The sequence below is a fragment of the Thermobia domestica genome, chromosome 1, assembly GCF_964235325.1.
Source record: "Thermobia domestica chromosome 1, izTheDome1.hap1.1, whole genome shotgun sequence".
Classification (NCBI taxonomy): domain Eukaryota; kingdom Metazoa; phylum Arthropoda; class Insecta; order Zygentoma; family Lepismatidae; genus Thermobia; species Thermobia domestica.
This window is the reverse complement of record NC_137454.1, coordinates 315,516,500-315,541,192: the sequence shown is the minus strand read 5'-3', so window position 1 is coordinate 315,541,192 and position 24,693 is coordinate 315,516,500. Positions and strand designations below refer to the sequence as shown.

Sequence of the window (24,693 nt, the reverse complement as noted above, 5' to 3'; positions counted from 1 at the left end):
GCGCAGAACAACTATGTTAGGTACTATCCCGCCATTTTATCCGGTGTGAATAAAGAAAACCCAGGTAAATCTCTCTTAGGACGCTAGCCTGAAAACAGCTTTTACGGTTGATCGGGAATGAACCCGGGACTACTCGCACAAAAGGCGCGAGTGTGTTAGCAACTACACTACACGGGGCTTCAATTTTCAATATGTTGTCTGTACAAACAAGTCGATATTACACTGTAGCGCGTTTAGAGTTGCCATTCGTCCGGGAAAATCTGGGACTATCATGGAATCTAGATCTGCGTTCCAAAATATTTCTCGGGACACTTAAATGTCCGGATTTCAGTGAAGAAGAAAAAAAGGGAATATTATAGTTTGCTTTTTCACAGGACGGGATAATAGTTAAAAAGAGTTTAGAATAAGTACCTTACTTTGACTTTTTTTTTTTAAGTTTTACGTTATTTTATGTGTAGTATACTCAGGGACACTTCAAGTATTACGTAAACAGCCTAAGAGGGAATTAGATTTAAAGTTTTCTTCTTTTTGCTGGCAGTGGGGTGGGGAGGGTGTAATGCTGACGTAAGCATATATGCGAGTTTATTTCTGTTATTTTTAACAAACTAACAATTCAATAAAGTAAAACTTCAACGAAAGAAGTTCTTTGAAGATAACAAACGCCGCCAGAACATATTGCCAATGAATTAAAAAAACGTTCTTTAAAAAAAGAAAGAAAGAAAGAAAGAAAAAGAAAAGAAAAAGATACAACACGAGCAGACAAAATGAAGTAAAATAGACTTTGAAAGCAACGAAACATAACAGATCCTGAGAAATTAAGAAAAAAAAATTGCTTACCAGGGGGGAGGGAGGATCTGTTATGTTTAGAGTTGCCATGCTATCATCTGGTAATGCTATCATCTGCTTACGTTTGCGTAACTTGCAGTAGCGGTTTCTGACGTAGGGCTACCGGGCTACAGCACGCTTCTTATGTTTGTGTATTTGTGTTAGACTAATTTTAGTTAAAAAATTTTCACGTATTCATTTGTTTAAACTGTTCATCAATTAACAAAATACAGAACTTTCCCATGACGATCTTTTTCGAGCGTGGAGCGCGATTATCAGCGCCTTCAGCAGTGTGGAAGTTGTACTAACGAACCGAGCGGGCTGTACTGAATGCAGCCCGCTTGAACTATACAAGCCTACTCAACAAATGGAACAAATATATCTTTAGCATGGAGCAAAGATCTCAATATGCCTTGTCCACTTTCCTTTTTTTACACCCAGAATAGCTTCCACCGTGCTGTGTTAGGTTGAGCCCGAAGACATTCTGCGCAAGCGCCAAGTATTCCTCTTTCTCGCTTTCTTCTGCTTACTGGCGGCGCTCGCCGCTCGGTTCTGTCTTTTCTCCTCTTTTTTATTTTCTTTAATCCTAAAGGTCCGGGAGCCCAGAATTGTCGGGAGTGTATATTAAATGAATTGAACATTTTTGTCACAGATTCAGATCGTAGCAAAATTATAGCGCACACATTTAATAGGGCATCGGTATTAAGCGATCAATTAATGGCGTACAATCTAATATTAAAGAACATTTTCCTTTGGCACACTACGTCCATTGTTAACCAATTAAATTTGATGATGGGAAGAACTGCATCTCAAAATCAATCGACAAGGGCTTTTTTCCTGTAGTTTTTGCAGGGATTTTCCTCATTTTTCCTCCTGCTCCCCACAGCGTGTATCTGTTTTGGAAAAAGTGGCTGTACGACGTATTCCGAGTGGGTCAGCTACTCGATGGAATTTCAAGTCACGAACCGTCAATTCCATGTATGAAAATTAAAATGTTTCCAAATAGTGTTTTTCAGAACTAGAGAAATCCAACACAGGAAATTCATGTTTTGGTTAGAATTCTTTCACAAAATAATGCCGCATGTGAATATTTTCTATAATCAAATTCAGTGCAGGCCTACCATTAAAGTACAAACAGCACTTAAATATTTCATTGAAGCCATTGAGAAAATTCGGAATGACACAGACAATATTAGGACAAGTGATATGTTTCTTCCAACAGTTGGTAAAACAAATGTGGGCGGATTATACCTTGCAGAGTACCCAATGCCAAAGAAGTATGTGATCGCATTTCTGCGGATGCACGAAATCGATTTGAGAAAACAAGCCATTTGGATGCCGCCTAACTTTTGGATTCTGCAAATTTTAGTGATTTTTCCGGAACATATTCTGGACACTGCGGTTGAAAGCTACCCAATGTTAGGTAAGCAGTGACTTCGCACTGAGCTTTTGGTTCTGTCAGCTTATCTTTAAAAACAATTTACAGGACAATTTTAGCGAAATAACAACCCTTTTGCAAATAATAGTGACCATACCAATGTCCACAGCAGAGCCTGAGAGATGTTTTCGTGTCTAAAGAGAATTAAGACATTCGTAAGGAATTTCCGTAGGTCAGGAAGGTTAACTGCCCTTGCCATGCATTCGATAGAAAAAACTTTGATCAACAACATGCTAGATTTCAACTCCAGGGTGATAGAGAAGTTTGCCAACATTAAGAATCGAAAGATGGATATCAACTTCCGTCTTCAGTGGGTAAATACACGTAGACCCTATATATATAAAAATAAAATATAAATATATACTATAAATATATACTATATATACTCTATACTATATATATACTATCAATATATACTATAAATAAAATACACTATATATATATATATATATATATATATATATATATATATATATATATATATATATATATATATATATATATATATATATATATATATATATATGTGTGTGTGTGTGTGTGTGTGTATTGTAGCACGCTTTGTTAATGACAGTACGAGCCGCCACTGGTAACTTGGGTGGAGAAGGTCTACTAAAGTGACTAAAATGTGATTAGGTAATACTTGAACAACTGTATCTAATGTAAGAAAGTAACTTAGTATATAGCACTTCTTTTCATTTTAAGCATTTCAAAGATTCTCATAATTTAGTAGCGTCCAGGATTTTCATTTTTGAAATATGGTAACCTTGAGCGCGTTACCCACTTGAGAACAATTAGGCGTAGTTTAGGGGTCAGTACTCAGGCTCTATGCACGTCTTTACGTTATACACATTATATGTGTTTGTTTTTGTGTGTGTCTTAATAATCTCGTGTTTACAAGTGTTCACTTATGTATTGAGTTGAAAGTATGTAAAATAGCTATATTTCTGCGCCTTATTGTGTTATATTTGACCCGCAAGGACGGGGAGATTTCTGTCGATACCCTATTTTATAGAATATCTTTACGTGCGTATAAATAAATAATAAAAAAAAAAAAAAAAGTAGAGTAATGACTGGCAACTCTTCATTCATACAGCACTGCACAGATATGGATTATGTTTGGTATACATGAATGGAACATGGCCTTACTTAGGATTTATTGCACTACCTTTTCCGAGAGGGTTCCCTGAAGGGAGAAAACTCCTTTAGCAATGGCATTCCAATGTTAACATAGAAAAAATTAAATCGTCGTTGCATTGTATGTCTTTGGTTTGCATAGCAATGTTTTCTTTTTCTCTTTTTTAAAGACATTTATTTAAACTTTTATTTCTAGGATGTTAACGCCATTCAGGTGCGTACCCAGAAATTTTTGTTGGAAAGGGTTCAAACTTTGGGTAAGGGGGGAGGTCCAATGCTATAAAGCACTACTTCTGTGTAGTATTGAACGGCTATTATTCTGCACCCGAATTTCCCTGTTAAACAAGTAGTTTTATTGAGAAAGTGTACAAATGTGTGCTGAGTTAGGAGGAAGTTTGTTTCAGTGGAGGAGGGTTCTGGACCCGGTGAGCTCGCCCCTGACCCCATTGATAATATTATAACAGACAGTATTTACTTTTCTTCCCGTGCGGAAAACGAACATTTCACCTTGTGTTCTATAAAATACTAGTTAAAATCTAAATAGAGGTAGCAGTTAAAAGTCTCTCCCCGCATGGAATCAAACATACAGAGACACCCATGGTTACACGGAAGCACTAGTTCGTCTTCATCGCTGTTCTAATGGCCAACGCGCTTGCCTTTGGTGCTTGAGGTCCCTGGTTCGAATGACAAAGCATTGAATGCACTACAGTGTTTCATATCCCAGGTCTCGTCCTATATAGCCGTGTTACTTACAAAAACATCAATACAAACCCAACAATCAGACATTCACCCGTTTGTCACATTTAACCACATAGGCCTATATAGGAACATTTACAGTCGCCTTATGTTCTCTTACTACCAGAAGATATAGAGAATAATATTCTTACATTGAGGTCTCATTAAATGTGCATTTTTTATTGTCGTAAGGCGGAACTACATTTTTTCTTTTGTGCATTGATGACGTCATGTTCCTGCATACACTGTCATTATACTAGAACAATGGAGGGTAGTTAATGATACTGCAGTGTGCGACAACAACCAATACGTCGAATGCTTGGAGGTGTGAGCAGCGTTTATTAATACACTCGTATCAAAGAGTACAGGAGGTATTATTCTCTAATGACGTCACGAAAGTTACCTACTACTACTATATGCTAAAATTAAAGGCCAAACACAATGGAATTTTCCGATCTGCTTTCTTTTGCTTCGTCTTTTTCTAGAAGCATTTTTTTTTTTCAAAGATAATAATTAGTTGCGACACATATTTTTAAAAACCTTACTAGTTTCACCACAGCTAAACAAAGCAAAGGGGAAAAACTGCCAAATGATAAACGAATTGTTTGTTATATTTTGTTGTGAATCAGTTTTCTTTCTTGTCACGTATGTTATGCAAAAGAAAGAAGTCCATAGATAAGATTATGATGATAGTTGGATGACGGAATGAGGAAGGATTCCTTTCGTACCCTGGTTTCTTTCCATGTTGCAATAAGTATTGCAAGCATAAACTATAAAGGGCATAGACTATTTTGGCCTTGAAGTTCCCCTTCCCATCTCCACCTGCTCCACATAACAAAATGGAAATGATGTTGCCTTGTTATTGTTTCGATGCCAGAAAGGTACTGTTGTCCTGTCTCACACCCAATTCAGCGAAACGAACGAAATCCCATTAATTCGTTTGTACTAAATTTACTCTAATTTATTTTACAGGATCAAAATTTGTTCTGCTCTTTCCAAGAAAATTGACAACTAACAGTGGGGTGGCTAGAACGACATTGTTCTACCCCCACTTTTCCCCAATCCTTAAAAGAGATAGATAAATGTACGAAGTTAGCTTAAATCGTTTGTGCTGCTTTTGTTCTATACAAATCTTGAATATACGAGGTTTGTATTTGTATATTTGTATTTTGTCGGCAAACCCATGTGGTCTGGGGGGTATCGAATCAGGGACCCTTAGTATCAGAGATGAGTGCTAGAGCAATGTCATGGACAGCATCTTGTCGGTGTTTCTCGGGGTCTCACATTTCAGCTTCTATCATAGGCGGGTCTAGCCTGGACCCGGGGAACCTAGGTTCCACCCCAGGTTTTTGAGTGACAAAGATACTTAAGCTATTATTTATATATTTTTGGAAGTTTATAGTAAACTCATGATATACTTAACATACTCTGGGTTCTGGCTGCCCCCAGTTTTCACTTTCTACATCCGCCACTGGCTTACATTCTCATTCCACCAGTTTTTCATTATCATTCACTTTAATTCATCTTTAACCTAAAGGGCATAACCATAGAACATAAAACTTAAAGGTTTTTTTTTTTTTTTAATCTTAGTAGGTAAAGGATGCAGGTAAAATCAAAACGTTACTGTATCAAGCATGTAGAATGATCAGAGTTCCCACTTCTCAGTCACGAGGTCCCGAGTTTTAATCCTGCCATTGCCTTACTTAGTTTTTTTTTTTTTTTTTTCAGGAATTTCCCCGCAATCAGCATTACTTATTTTTTCATGAATTTTCCTTACTGGCAACTCCTGTCATACTTTTTTTTTAAAAATCCTCTTCTACTGTTATTTAAAGTGTAAAATTATTTTTTACCAACTTTAACAGCAATCTTTCCTATTTCTAATGTTAAAACGTATCAGCCTGTGAATAACATTAATATGCAAAATTCAGCACTTTATGCGGCTTATATAAACATCTAAGCAAAAATATTTAGATATTCATAACCCTTATTATAAACGCAAGATGCCTGTGAGTCACGCTGAACTCCAGAAGGTGACAGTCAAGCTAATAGCTGTCGCTAACTGCGCTGACTTCTACTTGATGGCAAGAAATGTCACTAACGTGCATTATAGTCCACGTCAAACGAATTGGCGTGTGGCATCAGCCAATAAACTCGCAGCACGCTGTTACTAAACCTTCAGGGAAGAATCTAATCATTCATAATTGTCCACAAATACGAACAAAATCAATTATGAATGACTAGATTCCTCCCTGAAGGTTTAGTAACAGCGCACTGCGAGTTTATTGGCTGATGCCACGCCAATTCGGGTGACGCGGACTATAGCATGCAATTCGCAGACTATCTGAAGGCTCTTTGGGAAGAAACTAATTTTAGCAGTGAACATTTTTTTTTTCTTGTCTTTCAATGCGGCAGGTCTCCCAGAGTATTCTGTAAAATTCTGTGTAATCTGCAAGATTCATAATATAAATTTATGTATTCAACACTAAAATGAAACCCCTTAAAGAATATGTACAGGAGCTGATGATTATTGTCTGTACTATAAAAGAAGATTGGGTAGAAATACGTATAATTGTAGGTTATTAGGGAACATGAGTTGATTTAACATAGGACATAAATACTTTTCAATAGGCCTATTATTTTTGTTTTTAAATTTAATGGCACGATAGTTCAATGCAAACGATATATAGTATAGTAATGTAGCTGTGTCCATGGAATCTCTAGGAGTATATTACATTAGTAATAGAAAAATCCATAAGGAAATAGATTATTAATGTAAACTCTGGTAAAGACAATAAAAAGGCTCAAACGTAACTTAAATTTATGAATAAATCTATTATTCTAATGTAGACATTTTCGCTCCCTTAGAAAAACAAATTGTCAGCTGTCTACATCTTCACTAAGAAGATAGTGTCTTGAATCACTCATATCCTAACCAGAAACCTTCGTGATGGACATCTAATCGAGCAGGATATTTCTCAAGCCACGCCCGTAATCCATCTTCAGTCGAATATTCTAACTTCAAGTCAGGGAGATATTTTTGTCGCTCTTCAGAACAGCATGTCTCCTTGAACTATACTACCTAGTTTTTCAAGTAAATTCCAGGATTTGAACGCTTGGCAACGTTCTTTTTGAAGAAAGGATCTCTATCACAATCGATCAAACAGAAGCAGCACAGAACACCGGCCCTTACAAGAGCCATCAGTCGCATTCCATTGATTAATAGGCTCGCCACTTAGAACGCAAGTGCAGGTTTAACCTAAAAAACAGAATGTTGCCCATGAAGAACAGGAAACCGCCATAGTACCATGTTCAGACTCCATCTTCCTATACTGAGATCCCTCGTGGCTAAGCGGTTAGCGTACGCGCCTTTAGCGTGGGAGACCCGGGTTCGATTCCCAGAGGAAGTTCATGTGGTTCTGATTCCACGTTAATCAGTAGGTTCACGTCTCACATAGCCTCGCTACTGAATGGGACGTTAAACTCAAAATCAACTCACCTCTCTTCCCATACTTTGATCCCATTTTGGATATAATCAGGGCAAAGGAGCTACGACTAAATGCTCTTTGCCACTCCTTATGTGGAATAAAATTACATTTGGCTTGACCTGACACACCTAGAAGGTTGGCAGTCGAGATACAAATCAATTGGATAACTTAAATCTAATAAATTTCGTCTACTTGAGAATGCAATATCAATGTAAAGTCAACAAAAAATAAATAAAAAAAAAATAATAAAATAAAATAAACCTTCATCGGTGAAAGTTCTGTTTACCTCAGAAGTATAGAAAGACTGCCTTTTGAGATCAGTAAATTAATTCGTAAGATCTAACATGTTACGTTTCTAGTAGAAATGATTAGTGATGACCGCAAGAGTCTTGGTTTTGCAGTTTTTGCAAGAGTCTTGCATGCAAGACCAAGACCAAGACCAAGACCAGGAATCCCGATGCAAGACCAAGACCAAGGGGTGCAAGACCAAGACCAAGACCAAGACCGTACCTGCAAGACCAAGACCAAGACCAAGACTCTTGCGCAAGAGTCTTGCACAAGTACCGGCTCGGTGGTAGAGCAGTCGCGTGTGGTTATACGGGTCCCTCGTTGGATTCTAGCTTTGCGCCATGGGAACTTTTTGGTGGGCAAGCACCGTGTGCGTGGGTTTTCTCGGGGTTTTGACGTTTCCTCCTACTTTCTTCATTCCACCATTTCATTCATTTCTCATCATTACCGTCTCCCTTAGCCTCGATGCATAATCGTGGGAGGTTAAACTAGATATTTCGTTTCGTTTCAAAACATAGTGGTGTTTTTCTTCCAAAATTAAAGAAAAATGTAGTATTGAACATTGGAATACCGTACACCATAGGTGTCGACTACATGGGTATGACCTTGGCTCTGAGACGCAAGCATCCGTTGGAAATGTTTAATTTGTGCTCATAAAATTAATATCGAAATAATATTTTCGTGACATTGACAAAAACTTAGTACATGTGAACGCAAGTTTGATTTCATGGGTGGATGCTTATACGTTGAATAATTGCTTGTCAATATAACTTTTAGCCTCCTTAGTTATACGACACATTGAGGATTGAGCGATATAACATTATACTACAACAATAAATCTATATTATAAAATTGAAAGTAACTATTTTTGTGACTTCTTGAACCACCCGACCGATCTCGATCAAATTTTCAACATAGATGGAGTTTGGGCCTGGGAGTATTTTTATTATTTTACTTTGACGATAAAACTTAGGGGAGGGGAGAAGGGGGAGTTATAAATTAATAAATAAAACTTAATAACTTAAACCAAACGAGCAATTTCGATCAAATTTTTAACATAGGTGAGGTTCAAGCCTGGAATATGTCAGCTCATTTTGACGGAGTAACGTAGGGGAGCGGGAGAAGTACAAAAATCAATATGAATAAAAGTAAAATTGACTAAGTTTGTGACTCAATAACTCTTGAACCGATCTCAATCAAATTTTTAACATGTATGAGGTTCTTTCCTGGAAAGATTTTTTTTAAAGAGTTTGTTCCACTTTGATGGTAGAACCTAGGGGAGGAGGAGAGGAAGGGTTGAACCACCCGACCGAACTCGATCTTATTTTCAGCATAGGTGAGGATCGGACCTGAGATGGTTTCTGCCATATCACTTTGACGGTGTAGTTTAGGGGAAAGGGAGAGGAAAGATATTCAAAAATATCGAAAATGACTGACATTAAAATGGAATCTATAGTTTGGGGGATCGCTAAGGTAAACAATGATACTTCCGGTGCTGTTTAAATCAAAATTCAGCCCCGTAGCTTGGCGAAGGGGAGGGGAGATATATAAAAATGATCGAAAATGACGAATATTAGTGTCGAATCCATAGTTTTCGAGGTCGCTGAGTTGAATACTGAGACTTCCTACACCGTTTACAACCAAATTCACCCTCGTAACTTGGGGGAGAGGGAGATACGTAATAATTATCAAAAACGACCAAATATTAGTGCCGAATCCATAGTTTTCGGGGTTTCTGACACGAACAGTGACACTTGTGATGCCGTTTAAATCCAAATTCAGCGCCGCAACTTGGGGAGGAGGAGGAGAGAGAAACATAAAAATAATCGAAAATGACCGATATTAGAGAGCGCTTTACTAGTGGTAAAAAAGTGATTGACTGACGAAATATTATTATTATTATTATTATTATTATTATTATTATTATTATTATTATTATTATTATTTTACCCCAACGAAGTGCGTACTTGATGCTGGTGATCCATATTCACAAGTGAGACTTCAAATAAGTTGGAGTTTGATGCAGTTATTTTGTATTTCTAATACAGGTCAACAGTATTTATATAAATTGAGTTTACACAAAAGACAGACAGTTGAGTCGTCTTCAGTTTTCACTCAAATTATTCTAAAATATTAAGAGGTTTGATTATAATATTAATTTTAATTTTCTCTTTTTTTTGGGGGGGGGGTCAATATTGCTAAACATATCATCATCATAATAGCTATTCTGCCATTATTGGCAGGTTTGCTTCAACAGACAAGATTCGACGTTCGGTGGTCCTCAACTAGTCTCTTCGTCTTGACGTAGCAATTTCCTGTTTTAATACCTTCCTTCAACTAGTCTGCTTCACTCCCTCCCTCTGTTTCCTTCCACAATAATCTCTAGCACGTCCCTCATAATACAGTTCCTCCTCAGCCAATATCCTAACCAGTTCCTCTTCCTCCTCTTAACAATATATAAAATGCTTCTTTTTTGCACCTACTGCTAATATTTCTAACACCTTCTCATTCGTTTTCGTTCAACACAGCTAATTCTCTCCTTTTTTCCTCCATGTCCATGTTTCGAAAGTCTGCAATTGTTTCATCGCTTTTGCGTAATGTGAATGTTTCTGCCCCATAGAGTACATATTAGAATCAGTAAAACAAAGATTCAATATTTAATTGGAAGTTTGTTTAATACAACGATTAGCTAATCGTGTTTGAAAAGAAAAATCTGACGCCTTTAGAGTGTAAAAATAATTTTGCAATTCATGTTATTTCAATAATCTGTGCCGTCTGATTTTCTTTCATGCGTCTCAGGGGTAGCCTCCCCAATTTGGGAACCAGTGGACTGTTGGATCTGTTAAAAAATATATTTTCTAAACAGATTACGAAACGTTGTGATTTAGCCATATCTTATTAGTGAAGTAGTGGGCACCCGTTAAAAAAAATAAAGTCATCAACAATGTTGTACACTATCATCATACTTACACGACGTTAAATTATATTACATTTAGAAACATACATTGTATTTCCGTTACTACTGGCGCATTGTAGAGCTTATTATCCCTTATATCCATAGTAAAATTTACCTGTGAAAAGCTTGAGATTTCTTAAATGCAAGACTTGCAAGACTCTTGCATGCAAGACCAAGACCAAGACCAAGACTAGGTGTGCAAGACCAAGACCAAGACCAAGGGTTCCAGTGCAAGACCAAGACCAAGACTCGATGTGCAAGACCAAGACCAAGACCAAGACCACCCCGGTCTTGGTCTTGGTCTTGCATTTGCTCATCACTAGAAACGATTTCTAAAAAGAACTTCAAACATACTCTCAGCTTATTTTATTTTTGATTTCTTCATTGACCCAACGCCACCTGAGTTAATAATAGAGAACATTCACATGCTGAAGAAAAGTTTCCGAAGCAGAGAATTTTGTAAGACCACCAACTGTGGCGCAGGAATTCAGAGGAATGGGCTATCTATGTACGAATACATGTACAAAACAGACACATGTGAATATATTCACTTCCTCCTCTTATTCTGGCTGTTCTTTGTTATCTTTGTAACAAGCTAAGGAGTTGAAGAATCTTTGGAATGGAGGCGGAATCTCATTATTTTCATTGTCTATTTCAAGTCTTTGTATTGTGACTAAAACATATCCACCGTATCTCAACAATGCAGCAATTACTGGATTCATCCTTGAAAGGAGATTGGACGGACTAACGTAATCATATGTCAAACCCTCCGATTCGACTTACTTTTTTGTCTATATACACTACATTGTATTCAATGTACTCTACTCAGATTTCTAAAACAGATGGGTTATGGTATTAGAGACTAATTTGTATACAGTTGATTTTTTTTTTTTTTTTTTTTTTTTACATTGTTAGGAAACGTACTTTTGCATTCTGAAACCTATTTATGTACGTTACTCAAAATTCGAGTTTGAAGTTCTTGTTTTGTTTTATTATGAAGGACTATATCTCCTATTGACGTGGGTTCCGAACCAAGATTGGACCTCTAGACTTGGCGGGTGCTTGGGACAATCAAGCAAGATCAATCCATGCAGTATAGGCCATTCCCCACATGGGAAACTTACACGTTTATGACGAGTATTAAATCCTTACAAAACCTCGCTTTTTTTAAGGTAAATATTAGTTTGTCAAGCATTTACTGCGTCATTGCTATTTATCGTAGAATCATAGTTCGTATCTCATTTTCTTCAGAATAAAGCAACCTTTTTAAAATACCACTCGCATGTCCATATCATACACCAGAAACGGGAAATAAGGGAAAATCCGTGAAATTTTCCGATAAAATTCCTTTTTCGAAAACTTTGAGCCCCTGGGGTCCGGGCCCATGTCGACTTGGAGATTTCAAAAAATGATAAATAGTTAGAGGTATACACAGTGCGTATGCAAAATTTCAATGATATTTTGAAAGCAAAGTTTTTTTTTTTTTTTAAATTGCCTCAAGAAAAATATGTCGTCACGCAGCCCCGCCCCCATTTGGCGCCACCAAGTTAACCATCTGATTCCAAAACGCATCTGGGGTGTTCTTCGGTCCATGTTTGACTTAACCAATAATAATAATAATAATAATAATAATAATAATAATAATAAAAAGATTAAATGCCTGTAACAGGACCTAAAAATAAGAGGTTAAAGAGAACACTGCATTTTGGTACGAAAACTTATCATGGATCGTATAAAGGGTTAAACTCCTTCTTCTCCCTTTCAATGCGTACTTGAATCAAAATGAAATGAAGTAAAGTCAGGTCGGCCCAAATATTATTTTCAAAAATGCATTTCAGAGGTAGGAGCCATTGTTTTCTGAAAATTTATACACTATTCCGCTCTTAAGATATGCATTCCACTCAAGTGATTGATTTATATATATATCCTCAGTTGGCTATTTTATGAACTGAAAATAAGAAATTAAGATACTTTTAGAAATTATCCCTCTTGTCCTTTAGAAGTAGATTCTTGGAAAACGCTGGCACACGTGACTACTTTTAATGCGATATATATATATATATATATATATATATATATATATATATATATATATATATATATATATATATATATATATATATATATATATATATATATATATATATATATATATATATATATATATATATATTTGGTCTAGGAATTAATTCGTGCGGTTGGTACGCACACATTGAAGCTGTAGTACAAACACAAAATACATAAATACCTTAAGAAAAATATTGTCCATCGCTAGCCACCACTTTCGCCCATCTGTCAGGCAATGTACGGATTCCGTGGCGAAAGAAGTCCTCATCCTTGGAAGCGATCCAGTCAGAGACCCATGTTTCGATATCTTCTGAAGAAGTAAACCGCTGTCCAATCAAATCGTTGTTCATGCAATCGAACAAGTAGTAGTCCGAAGGAGCAACGTCTGGTGAATACGGCGGGTGGGGTAAAACTTCCCATCCGACATTTTCTAAATAGGTTTTGACCGGTTTTGCGACATGTGGGCGAGCGTTATCATGTTGAACAATAAGTTTATCATGTCTGTTCTCCCATTCTGGTCGTGTTCTGGCCAGAGCTTGCTTCAAACGCATTAATTGTCGTCGATAACGTTCTCCATTCATAGTTTCACCCGGTTGCAGCAGCTCATAGTACACCACACCTTTCATATCTCACCATATGCACAGCATAACCTTTGCACAGTGAATATCTCGTTTTGGTTGTGATGGACCTGGTTCACCTGGTTTCACCCAGGCCTTTTTTCGTTTAGGGTTCTCGTAATGGACCCACTTCTCATCACCCGTAATAATTCGATGCAGAAACCCCTTTCTGCTCTGTCGTTGAAGCAGCAATTCGCAAATGGTTTTTCGTCTTTCAACGTCTCTGTCTTTCAATTCATGTGGAACCCAATGTGACATCTTTTGAATCATTCCCATGGCTTTCAAGCGTTTGGAGACTGTTGTTTGATCAACGCCTAATGCTGCTGCAAGTTGTTCCTGCGTTTGACACGAATCCTGCTCGAGCAATGCTGTCAATTCTTCGTCTTGAAATTTTTTGGCTGTCCAGCTCGTTCTTGGTCTGCCAAGCCGAAATTACCACTTTTAAACCGTGCAAACCACTTCTGACACGTTCGCTCAGCTAGAGCATGGTCACCATACACTTCTACCAAAATACGATGACTTTCAGTCGCACTTTTCTGCATGTTAAAGTAATGCAGCAGGACACCCCGCAAAAACACTTTATCAGGCACAAATTGCGCCATGTTCACTTAACTACAAACTGGTGTTGTTGACGCTTTAATCCACTGCCCTATACTACGAACGATACGCGATGACAGGGGTTTGCAACACATGTGTGGATACACGGAACTGTGGGACGCTCCGTTCGTTGCGCCATCTCTTGTCCACCCGCACGAATTAATTCCTAGACCAAATATATATATATATATATATATATATATATATATATATATATATATATATATATATATATATATATATATAATCTCCAGTTTCATCTCCCTAAGATGAGACGTTTGTGAGATACTGTGTTTGGCGTACATTTTTAATCCTCCATCCCTCCTTAGTAAATACGTGGGCCACGGTGACTCAGAGCGCACATACCTTTGACACGTGGGGTCCCTGGTTCGATCCCCGACCAAGTAAGTTTGTGGTGGACAACATCGTATGCATGGGTTTTCTCGGGATACTCTCACATTTTCATTCCACCAATTCCTCCATCATCAATCACTTGTTTTAATCATAGTCTCCTTTAGCCTAAAGAACATAATCATGTGACGTTAAGCTGAAAAATTTTATTTTTTTTTTTTCTCCGTAGAATACTCGCTGAAAGTGGCATTGTGTAAAAACTGGGCCAATCCACACGAAGTGGTCCAGAGCTGGTTGCTCGACCATCTCCGAAAATTATAAAAATTTCAGTGTGATGAACCTTGTGTATAAGAAGGTCAATAACATCATTCACGTTGTCGTATGTACAAGTGCTCTTGAATGGCGGCCATCTTTGTTGTCGGTGGAGTGCCAATTTTTATATTTGCAAGCGTTTACGTAAATTACAGTTGCTCAGGACGTACGAATTAGTCGAACATCAAACAAAAACGAATGTTTACAGGAGAGACTGAGATACACGGAGAATATAAACTTTTGATTCTAAATAAATATGCAGGGTTGCAAACCAATACATGAAATCACCAAAAAAACTACAGAAAATTACACTTTTAAAAGGGACTGTATTTTGGAATGGCATAAAGTGGGGGTTCATACGGTTTGTACTGAATACTACTGCATGTAAAGTCTGCATAAATATCCACAACTATGATACTACTAGCACCGTAGATTTATGGAGGTCCGAAAGTTGAAGTTCATTTTGATGCCACTTTCGGGGCGTAGTATCTCAGGAGGGCAAAGTGCTAAAAATTGATGCTTAAGCCACAAAGTAAGTTTGTATGTGAATAAACTATTGAAAAAAAAAAAAAGGCTGATATTACATGGAGAAAAGAGTGACAACATGATAAAAACGCGAAGAAAGCACATGCGTGACGATGGTTCGTAGCCCGGAAATATTTACAAGTTTGGATAGGGTCTATACTTCATGCTACATCTCAAACTACGCATGGGGCAGCAATTAGGCCCGCTTTTGTTTGTGTTCAGTTGTGCAAAAGTTTGCAAGTGGCGTTTGTTCCATCTTTCTAGCTTCATGATCATTGCCGCGTCTTCATAATAAAGGGGTTAGCTCCTCCTCGCATCCACGACACCCATTGTTGAACTGGCCCGCTGTGTTAAGGCACTTAATGTATTAGGAAAGTATCATTGAAATCCAATCCCAGTTACGAAAGTTAATATATTCACAAGGTTGCGTTATATAGGAGAGACTAGCCTCTTGGTAGCTAGGGGCTCCGCCCCCAGTCCCCCGACTTTGCTCGGCCTACGGCATCAAACCTACAATTCTACCAAATTTCAAGTTTCTTTTCCTATTTCAACTATCTAAAGGATAAGATTTTGTATCACAAGAAAACACCCATTTAAATAATACGGGAATTACTTCATCCCCCCTTTATACACCTTAAAAACTAAAAATATTCACTTTTGGCAATTTTCCTGTGGGTTAATCCCGGAAGTCTACAACCATAACAAATTTCATCATTCTAATCCTGCCGGAAGTGTCCAAACATTTTGGGATGTAGATGATGTCTCATGTAAATATACCATTGGGAAGCTCTTTCAGTTCCCCATAAAACCTCTTTATTTTTGAAAATTTTTATTTTTGGTGATTTACTTAGGTGATGCTAAGCATATCGGATTTCAAGTTTTTGTTCAAATTCTAAGTACCTGAAGTATAAGTCAAAAAAAGGCCCATTTAATAGCATGGAGAATTTCTTAATTTTCCCTTTAGACTCCTAACAATTAAAAATATTAACTTTTGCAATTTTCCTGTGGGATTGTACTGGAAAGCTACAATCGTGCCAAATTTCAACTTTCCACGTCAGCCGGAAGTACATCTTTATTTTATGTTACTTCATGTAGTTTTATAATTATATATTTAGGATAACACAACCTTTTGAACATATTAACTTCCGTAACTGGGATTGGATTTCAGTGACACTCTGCTGATACATTAAGTGCCTTAATACCGCGGCCCAGTTCGATCATGGGTGTCGTGGGTGTACGGGGGAGCTAACCCTCTCACCATATAGACGTGTGAATGACCATGAAGTTAGAAAGATGGAACAAGCACCACTCGCACTTTCCTTAGTCATTAGAGTGTACCTTCTGCTTCAAAGTGTATATAGTACTCTTTAGTTTCGTTTCGTTTATATTTATTTATTTAATTGGGCTATGACTCCAATGATAAAGTGACTATATCACCTTTTTTCTCATATTCTTAACAGGTGTTCAAATATATGTTACGAAAAAAAAATTCGGCGCGATTTTTTTTTTTCTGTTCCTTCTCGGAGTGAGTTCCTTTTCCATACCTACACCAATTTATGTTATTAATGGTGTGATTTAAGTAAAGAGTGTCATCAAGGAAATAGTATGAAGTGCTTTTAGACTATAAAACTGTAATGTGGCTAGGCATTCTTTATATTTTAATTGAATTAATTAATACATACGATTTACATTGTTCATTAAAATGCCTTCAAGTCTCGTACAACAATCATAGATGATCACAAAACAGCGTATAACCTCTGAAAATTTTAGTATTACAGCACTGTGGATAGCCAGTTTCAAAGCGGTGCAACGACATTGCGCAAATTTTTCTAAAGATTAGATCGTTGATAATCTAAGTAATTTATGTCTTATTAACGAGGAGCAGAAAGTGCTGAAATTGCGCAAATTTCCGCCGCGACGTTGCCAACAACAGGATTTAAGGAATTGTGTGAAATTTTGCATCGAAATGAAATGTATAAAGCTATTCCTTTATGAGATATATTTTATTGCATTCTAATATTTACAAAGCAACATACTTATTTACAGAAAATTTCATTTTACAGTTTGAATGCTTGAAATTTAAATCCTACAGCTTTTAAAAATGTCATACGTGCCTTCTCATAGTTTCTCTGCGAATTCCTGAACTCAGCATACTTCCTCATGACAAACTCGCTCCTTTTGACTTCTGCTGGTCTTTGGGCCTTTGAAATTCCTTTTAATATGGACGTTATTTTCATGGCAGTTTCCGTTTGGATCTCTAACAAAGCAGAAATCACCGTATGAATATCAGGAGCAGGGAAGTAAAATTGACTATTATAATGTCTGTGAAAAGCTTCTGGTCCATTTGTCGTCCGACGCATCGTGGATGGTATAGACGCCCACATGACAGGTGGATACCTAAAATTAATAAAATAAAAAGATCCTTAGTTCATGCACACAATTATTGACAATTTATATAAAACACTAAAACATTTATAACACTAGATTCAAAAAATATTTATAGTCTTGGTCCGTAATTTGTTTACAACTATCAAAACCTGCATTTTAATCTACGTCTTACATGAAGACAGAAGAAAATTTCACTATAATTAAGTTGCATTGAGAGAAAATACCATATCAGCACAACCATTAATGTTGTGTTCAAACTAGGACAACAGTTTTTGCAGTATTAAGAGTTATTGAAGCATGTGCTACTATAGATGAAATTCAAAAGGAAGCTACTTACTTGCAACCGTCTTCTATGTAGTTTTCTAGGACGTAATCGGAAAATTTATGCCCTGTATCATCCGGCGTCATTGATATTAGTTGAGTAAAGGCATCTGATACTTCTGTTGGATGTAAATATGGCAACCCAAAAAATGCCTTTATCCATGAACCTGTAAGAAAAGCAATAATAATAATAATAATAATAATAATAATAATAATAATAATAATAATAATAATAATAATAATTTGTTAGAATAAGCAAGCATTGGGAAAGTAGTGAAATTGATGGATCTTACTGTTGGCTTTATAATTTCTTCATTTCGTACATTATTAGAACAGCAGTTTATTTGCTTTTAAGAATGGTGACTGAATTAAGATTCTTCAGTCAAACAGAATAAGATTCTATTTTCAACTGTATTCTGTATTAATATATAACAAAACAAAGTCCACATGGTATTATTAAATTAATAATAAAGAATAATAGACCATAATAATATCAATAATACCTAGTTCAGATTTTGGATCCATATATGCTTGTCGCAGATCATTGTCGGCTTGAATCCTCCGCCACCATGTTTGTCCCAAATGGAATCTGCAGCCACGAATGTCACAATTTGGAAACACATTCTTGATGGCTTCGTGAGCAGCTGTTTCAAAATCAACGTAAATGATTTTCAAGTCGAATCTACTGTCTAAGTTTCTTATCATCTTCCACATGGCCACATACGTATTCTTGTCTTTCTTCGGCAAAAATGCAAAACATAGAGGTAGATAATATCCATTTTTATATGCATGTATTGTATATAACTGTGTGAAATGCTTAGGAGCATAAGTGAAAGTTCCATCTGCAAAGGAGTCACCTTTCTTCGATTTTTATAAATAACGTCTCGGCATCTTTTAATTTCTTTATGATCAAGTGTGTCATGATGTTCCAATTTTGAAACTTCCTGCCTTATAATTTTATTTGGCTTCTCGTTCAATTGTTCAGTGGCTCGTCGCTTACAATTCTCTCTAAGAAAATGCCGTTGAACACCATCTTCATCTTCACAATGATTATGAATATCTTTCCTTTCTAAAACTTCACTTGTATTTTCATCCATTGTTATACTAGCATTACAGCTTTTCTTAGTACATCTGAAAGAAAGGAAATAATAATTAAATCGTATCACGTGTTCTAAACTTACTATTTAAAGAAAAATGTATTCACTATTTCACTGGCAAAAATGTTATATCTTCCATCACCTTTTAACAAAGTATAGGTCCAATTGACTGACATAAATACTAATGCAGGCTTACTTATTCACTTACGAAAGTATAGGACGATATTTCACGATATTTCAAGAGAACTTCTAGAAATATTTATATATATTGTTTATTTTATATATGTTTGTTTTCCTTACAGTATTTCAAAACTATTTGCTTTCAATAACTATATTCTTACAGTTTTAATCTTACAGTTAGATATGATACGGAAAATGAATGACTGGGACACATTCCCCAGTCACCCTCTCTAACGACGCCATTGCACACATATAATATAGATGACTGAAAATGCTATTGTTATCCATTACTTTGTATTTTTTTTTTTTTTTTGTTAAAACGACTTGCATTTTGGTGACTGTTTTTATTAGTCGATATACTTATGGTAATGATGGCAACGTTGCACAAGATTTTTTTCGCAATTTCCAATTTTGTTGGCTGCTCATTAAGGCTTTATCTGTGTCAACAGATAAGCGTGGGAAAATTTGCGCAATGTCGGTGCACCCGTTTCAAAGGCACCGTTACCCGTTAAGATGTTAACAGATTTGACTCTATTAACAATCTCGGCTGAAATAATCACTCTAGATGTCAAGTCTTGATATAAGCTTTTATCAAAATATCCATTCTTCAGATTCTGAGATTGCCCGCAACGAATTATTTAGGAAAGGATGTTAGTTTATTGGGAATTCTTCCAATAATACAGATGTACTCTCAAATTCTTTGATGTGCAATTGCATGATTGTAAAACATGATATTTAGATTCAGTTTATCAAAGGCGGATCTAGAAGTTAAAAACTGGGGGGACCTACCAGCACCCAGACTATGAAAGATATATCATGAGTTTATAATGAACTTCCAAAAATATATAAATAATAGCTTAAATTATTTTTGTCACTCAAAAAACTGGGGTGCATAGGCCCCCGGCCCTGGGCTAGATTCGCCTCTGCAGTTTATAATTCTTACTCTCCATAACCTCCGTCTGCCTGCTTCAATACGTGCTTCTGTCCTACCCCGCCTGATATACTACAGTAGATTACGTAATATAGTGCTAATAACGCCCAGTCGCTGGACACGCATGGTCTCTGACGTTTCTTACCATATGCGGAGGGACAATGCAGCCCCTACTTTAGTAGTAGTGTTACCAAACACGGTCACTCTGTCTTACACTATTAATTAAGTTGCCACTATAGATGCCAGGGTTGGCAAGGTAATTTACTTGTTACGTATTTTACGTAAATTACGCGTAATTTACTAGTAATATACGTCATGTAGAAAAACAGTTTTTTACGCAGACGTAGAAAACTATATTTCTTTCATTAAAACTAAGATCATTTTGAATAGTCGGTTATATTGTAAGTTTAATTTTCTTATTTAAGCATTAAAAATTATTATCTTCTAAACATTATATTTAAAAGTAATTATTTCATGCCAAATCATAATAATAAAAGATAATTTTGGATAGCCCCTTGCCGGCCCACTACTACTTTCCACCTATTAGCGCACACCCAAGCACAACCACCCAACATATAAGCACACACATTAAAAATATGTGTTGGTTCGGACATGTTTGAAAGTATCAAGTAACCTTTTGATTATAGTGCACTAGCAGCGTTCACCCCGCTTCGCTGGGGTCACCCCGGAACGCAATAAACTTTGTTACTTAGATAATTTTTACTTTTTCGCTTTCAAGTGATATGATAAAAACCATAGAAGATTGCAGTAAATGTTAACATTATATCGCCTGTCATTTATGTTAACCCGCCGAGTGACACGGTCATGTGGGTTGCATATAAATACGGTTAGATTTAGCTATGATGAGCTAACAAAGGATTTCTACGTTATGGACACTTGAATGGTCAATTATCTCAAGACACTGGTAATTGAAAATTAAAGTGATATGATAAAAACCATCTAGGGTCCAAATCTTAATAACCCCCCAAAAATGAAAGAAATTGGTTCAGCCGTATTAGCGTGATGAGCTAACAAAGGATTTGTACGTTCTCTTTTATATATATAGATGGAGTTAGTGTCAGAAACCACCAAAATATTTCACTTCCGGCTACCAGTCTGCAATTTTACACAGTTCTTATATGTATACCAAAGAACAGAAAACCGCCGGGAGACACTCGATCCAATGTCCAGAACTCGTGTACTGACGTCATCAATATGGCGGACAGCTCGATTCATAAAATAAGCCATATCTCCGTTATTTATGATCCGATTTTCTTCAAACTTGGCTCATTTTAAAGGAAATTAAATTTGCAATAAAACATGTTACAAAAATATTTCCTCTAAAATTAAACATTTCGGAGTTATTTAAGAATTTATTAAATTAATGAGTATTTATTGAAGAAAAATACAAAATAACTCCGAAACCCTTAGTTTTAGACGAAACACTTACCTAACGTGTTATATTATTAATTTCATTACCTTTAAAATGAGCTATTAACGAAGAAAATCGGCCCATAAATAACTGAGATATCACATATAACGTATTAATTACATTATTAAAATGGCGGTCACGACTTCTAACAGATAGAGACAAATTCAGCCAAAATACTTCACTTCTATATACCAGTCCCAAATTTTACACAGTATTTATATTCATAATAAATAATTTTAAAATACCTGGGAAACACTTGATTTAACACGCTGAACTCCTATGTTGACGTCATCAAAATGGCCGCCGGGATTAAAAACATAAGTTTGTAATACATAAGTAATAACATTAAATACACTTAACTCCGTTACCGATCATTTTATTGAGTCTTCCAATTCTTTCATTTGAAAGAGCATGAAATAAGCTACAAAAATGTTTTTCGATTTAGTTTATAGGTAAATGGTTTATGAACTATATATGGCGATGACAACTTGAAAGTGGATGAAAAGAAGATCTGTACATTTTCTTCTAGTAGATGGCAGAAGTTTCTACTTGAAGAAAACGCAAAAACATTTCTTTTGTTTTTGCTAGTGGTAACTTCTGTTACTTACCGAATTATTAGAAAAGAAACAAATATTCTATCACACAATGTACTGGAAGACCACCATGGTGCTAGAATGTCTTCTTTTAGATTTGGTCCGCAGCATTCGACAGGGCAGTTTGATAGACTTTATTTCTACTCTGGAGAAAATTTGTCCATGGATGTTTGCTCTCGATCATACTATGCGCGATGGCTGCCAGTGTTTTTGTACAACTTAAAGCAACTGCCAAAGAAGATGCATCCAACAATGTTCCGTGAGTTCCAAAACGGAAATATATCTGGCTGCAAAACTAAAAGAAAATTTTCCAGGATGGCACATGACCAGTTACATGAGCAGAACAACAAACTAATTAAAAATTCTTCAATTAACCTATCCCGTCTAAGTCAAGGGGAGGGGGTATTGCAATGGATGGTTGCAGGACCCGAAGTTGTTCGCATGATTGGAGAGTTCGAAAAGGATCGGAACCGGAAATCTAACATCACTTCCGATGAGGATCATGAAGATACTCCAAGTTTTCATAAGAAATTCGAAAACCTTGTTTCTGCCCTTGTTGAAGTGTTTGAATCACACGGCAACCCATTCGAAGATGACGAGTTAACTACAGTCAACAGCAGTAGAATCATTCTCCCAGATGAAAATGCGATGAGTGTCATGTCGGCAAATGCTACAGGGAAAAGCCAATTTGATACGTTTGTCGAAAATCGGTTGATCCTTAGAAAAGTTTCCATCAACGAAGTCATCAAAAGAAACAACCTTCCCTTGATGAGTGCTAAGGAAGTTACAGTTAAGTCCAAAGACAAGCAGAATATAGTAGACCTGAGAAAAGACAGTACTCTTTATGCCAAGTTGTACGTTGCTAGTCAACCAAGGGGAATTGACGTCAAAAAGTTCTTTACCCATAAAAATAGCTCATGTCCACCTTCCATATCCGACCGCGGTAAGCTCAGAAACCCAATAAAAAATCCGACGTGGTGTCCTGTATCGTCGAGTCAAGTGGAGTTCGAGTGACCACTGCTCATGAGCCCGAAGTTTCTTCGCTCATAATCGATGCAGCAGCCTTGATACATATGCTTGTCCCTAAATCCAGCCGGACATTTCAAGAGTACTGCAACCAGATTGTTAAACCATACATTCTAATGAGATTAAGATCTGTGGAAAGAGTTGCTCTAGTTTTTGACCGCTACCTAGAAGGAAGCCTAAAAAATGACGTAAGACAGTCGAGAGGGTCTGGGGTCAGAATAAATGTAAAATCTAATGTTGTCATCCCCAAATCTTACAGTAAGTTCCTTGCTCACAGTAAAAACAAAGAAGAACTCTTTGAATTTTTAGCTGAAAATTTGGTCATAATGGATCTCCCCGACGGGAAAAAAGTCATTTGCACCTACAGAGACACGGTAATTGGATCGCAAATGGAGGCGACATTTGAAGCTATATCTTCCGAATTCCATGAAGAAGCCGATGCCACTCTCCTATTTCATATATGTCATGCCATGAAATACTCGGGTTGTTTTAAGGTCATTGTGAAAACTGTTGCTAGTGACGTGGTAGTAATTGTTATGTATGTCTTTTCTAGACTCAATACACTGAAAGAATTTTGGATGGAATACGGCAGTGGAAAGTACATCCAATACCTTCAGATCCATGAGTTACACAACCAAGTTCCACGAGGAGTTCAGATCTTTCGCCTTTCTTCCATGCATTTGCGGGGGCTGACACTGTGTCAAGTTTTGCAAGTATTGGTAAAACAACTGCATGGAAAACGTGGATGACTTTCCGAGACCTAGACAAAGTTTTTTCGGCATATTCTCAAGTTCTGGACAACGTCTCTGAAGATGACGACACGTTTTTACTCATTCAACGCTTTGTACTTCTTATGTACCATTCATTAAGTACTGCAGAGACCGTCAATGAGACCAGGCGGATTCTCTTTACCCAGCAAAACAGACCCATTGAAAATATTCCACCAACCAGCAACGCTCTGTTGCAACAATTGAAGAGGGCCATCCTACAATGTTCTTTGTGGACAAAATGTCTTCAACGGAACAGTCACCGCATGGTTCCTTGTGAGTGGGGATGGAAGAAGACCGCAGATGACTATGAGCCCCTCTGGTCGAGAAGCCCAAACTTCACCATGGAAAAGCTAAAAGAGTTGATAGCATGCAAGTGCAAACAGATTTGCACGCGCTGTCGATGTGTAAAAATACACGAACTTCGCACTTTACTTTGTAGTTGTGAGGGTCAATGCAGAAATTAAGTTTAATCTTACAAACTTGTCACTTTGTTTAAAGTTTACATTGTTTTCAATAGTTGTGCCTTCCGCATTAATAATCCATATGGACTGTACATGTTTTCATTGTGAGAAACTGTTGTAAATATCTGTTACCCTTCCTAAAAAAGAAAAGTATTTTTTTT

The 24,693-nt window shown here is 36.7% G+C and overlaps 1 protein-coding gene and 1 long non-coding RNA gene across 2 annotated transcripts in view; one reads left to right on the top strand and one right to left on the bottom strand.

The window, feature by feature from the left end:
* Nucleotides 1-24,693, top strand: part of LOC145662545 (uncharacterized) — a 138,993-nt gene that overhangs the window by 2,025 nt on the left and 112,275 nt on the right. The gene's annotated exons all lie outside the window — the stretch shown is intronic.
* LOC145665701 (uncharacterized) lies at nucleotides 11,425-18,695 on the bottom strand. The gene is made up of 3 exons (XM_081732858.1): nucleotides 18,059-18,695; nucleotides 17,488-17,730; nucleotides 11,425-11,587 (listed from the first exon to the last, which is right to left on the bottom strand). Exons 1-3 carry the CDS (start codon nucleotides 18,127-18,129, stop codon nucleotides 11,425-11,427), a joined length of 477 nt encoding a protein of 158 aa, XP_081588984.1. The 5' UTR covers nucleotides 18,130-18,695.

What these genes read in the sequence shown, in the direction of transcription:
- LOC145665701 (XM_081732858.1), bottom strand. Translation starts at nt 18,129, where the DNA reads ATGACGCCGGATGATACAGGGCATAAATTTTCCGATTACGTCCTAGAA. An exon ending in TACATAGAAGACGGTTGCAA is followed by an intron (nt 17,731 to 18,058) that starts GTAAGTAGCTTC and finishes TATTAATTTTAG; the next exon opens with GTATCCACCTGTCATGTGGG. An exon ending in AGCGAGTTTGTCATGAGGAA is followed by an intron (nt 11,588 to 17,487) that starts GTATGCTGAGTT and finishes TCTCCTTTCAAG; the next exon opens with GATGAATCCAGTAATTGCTG.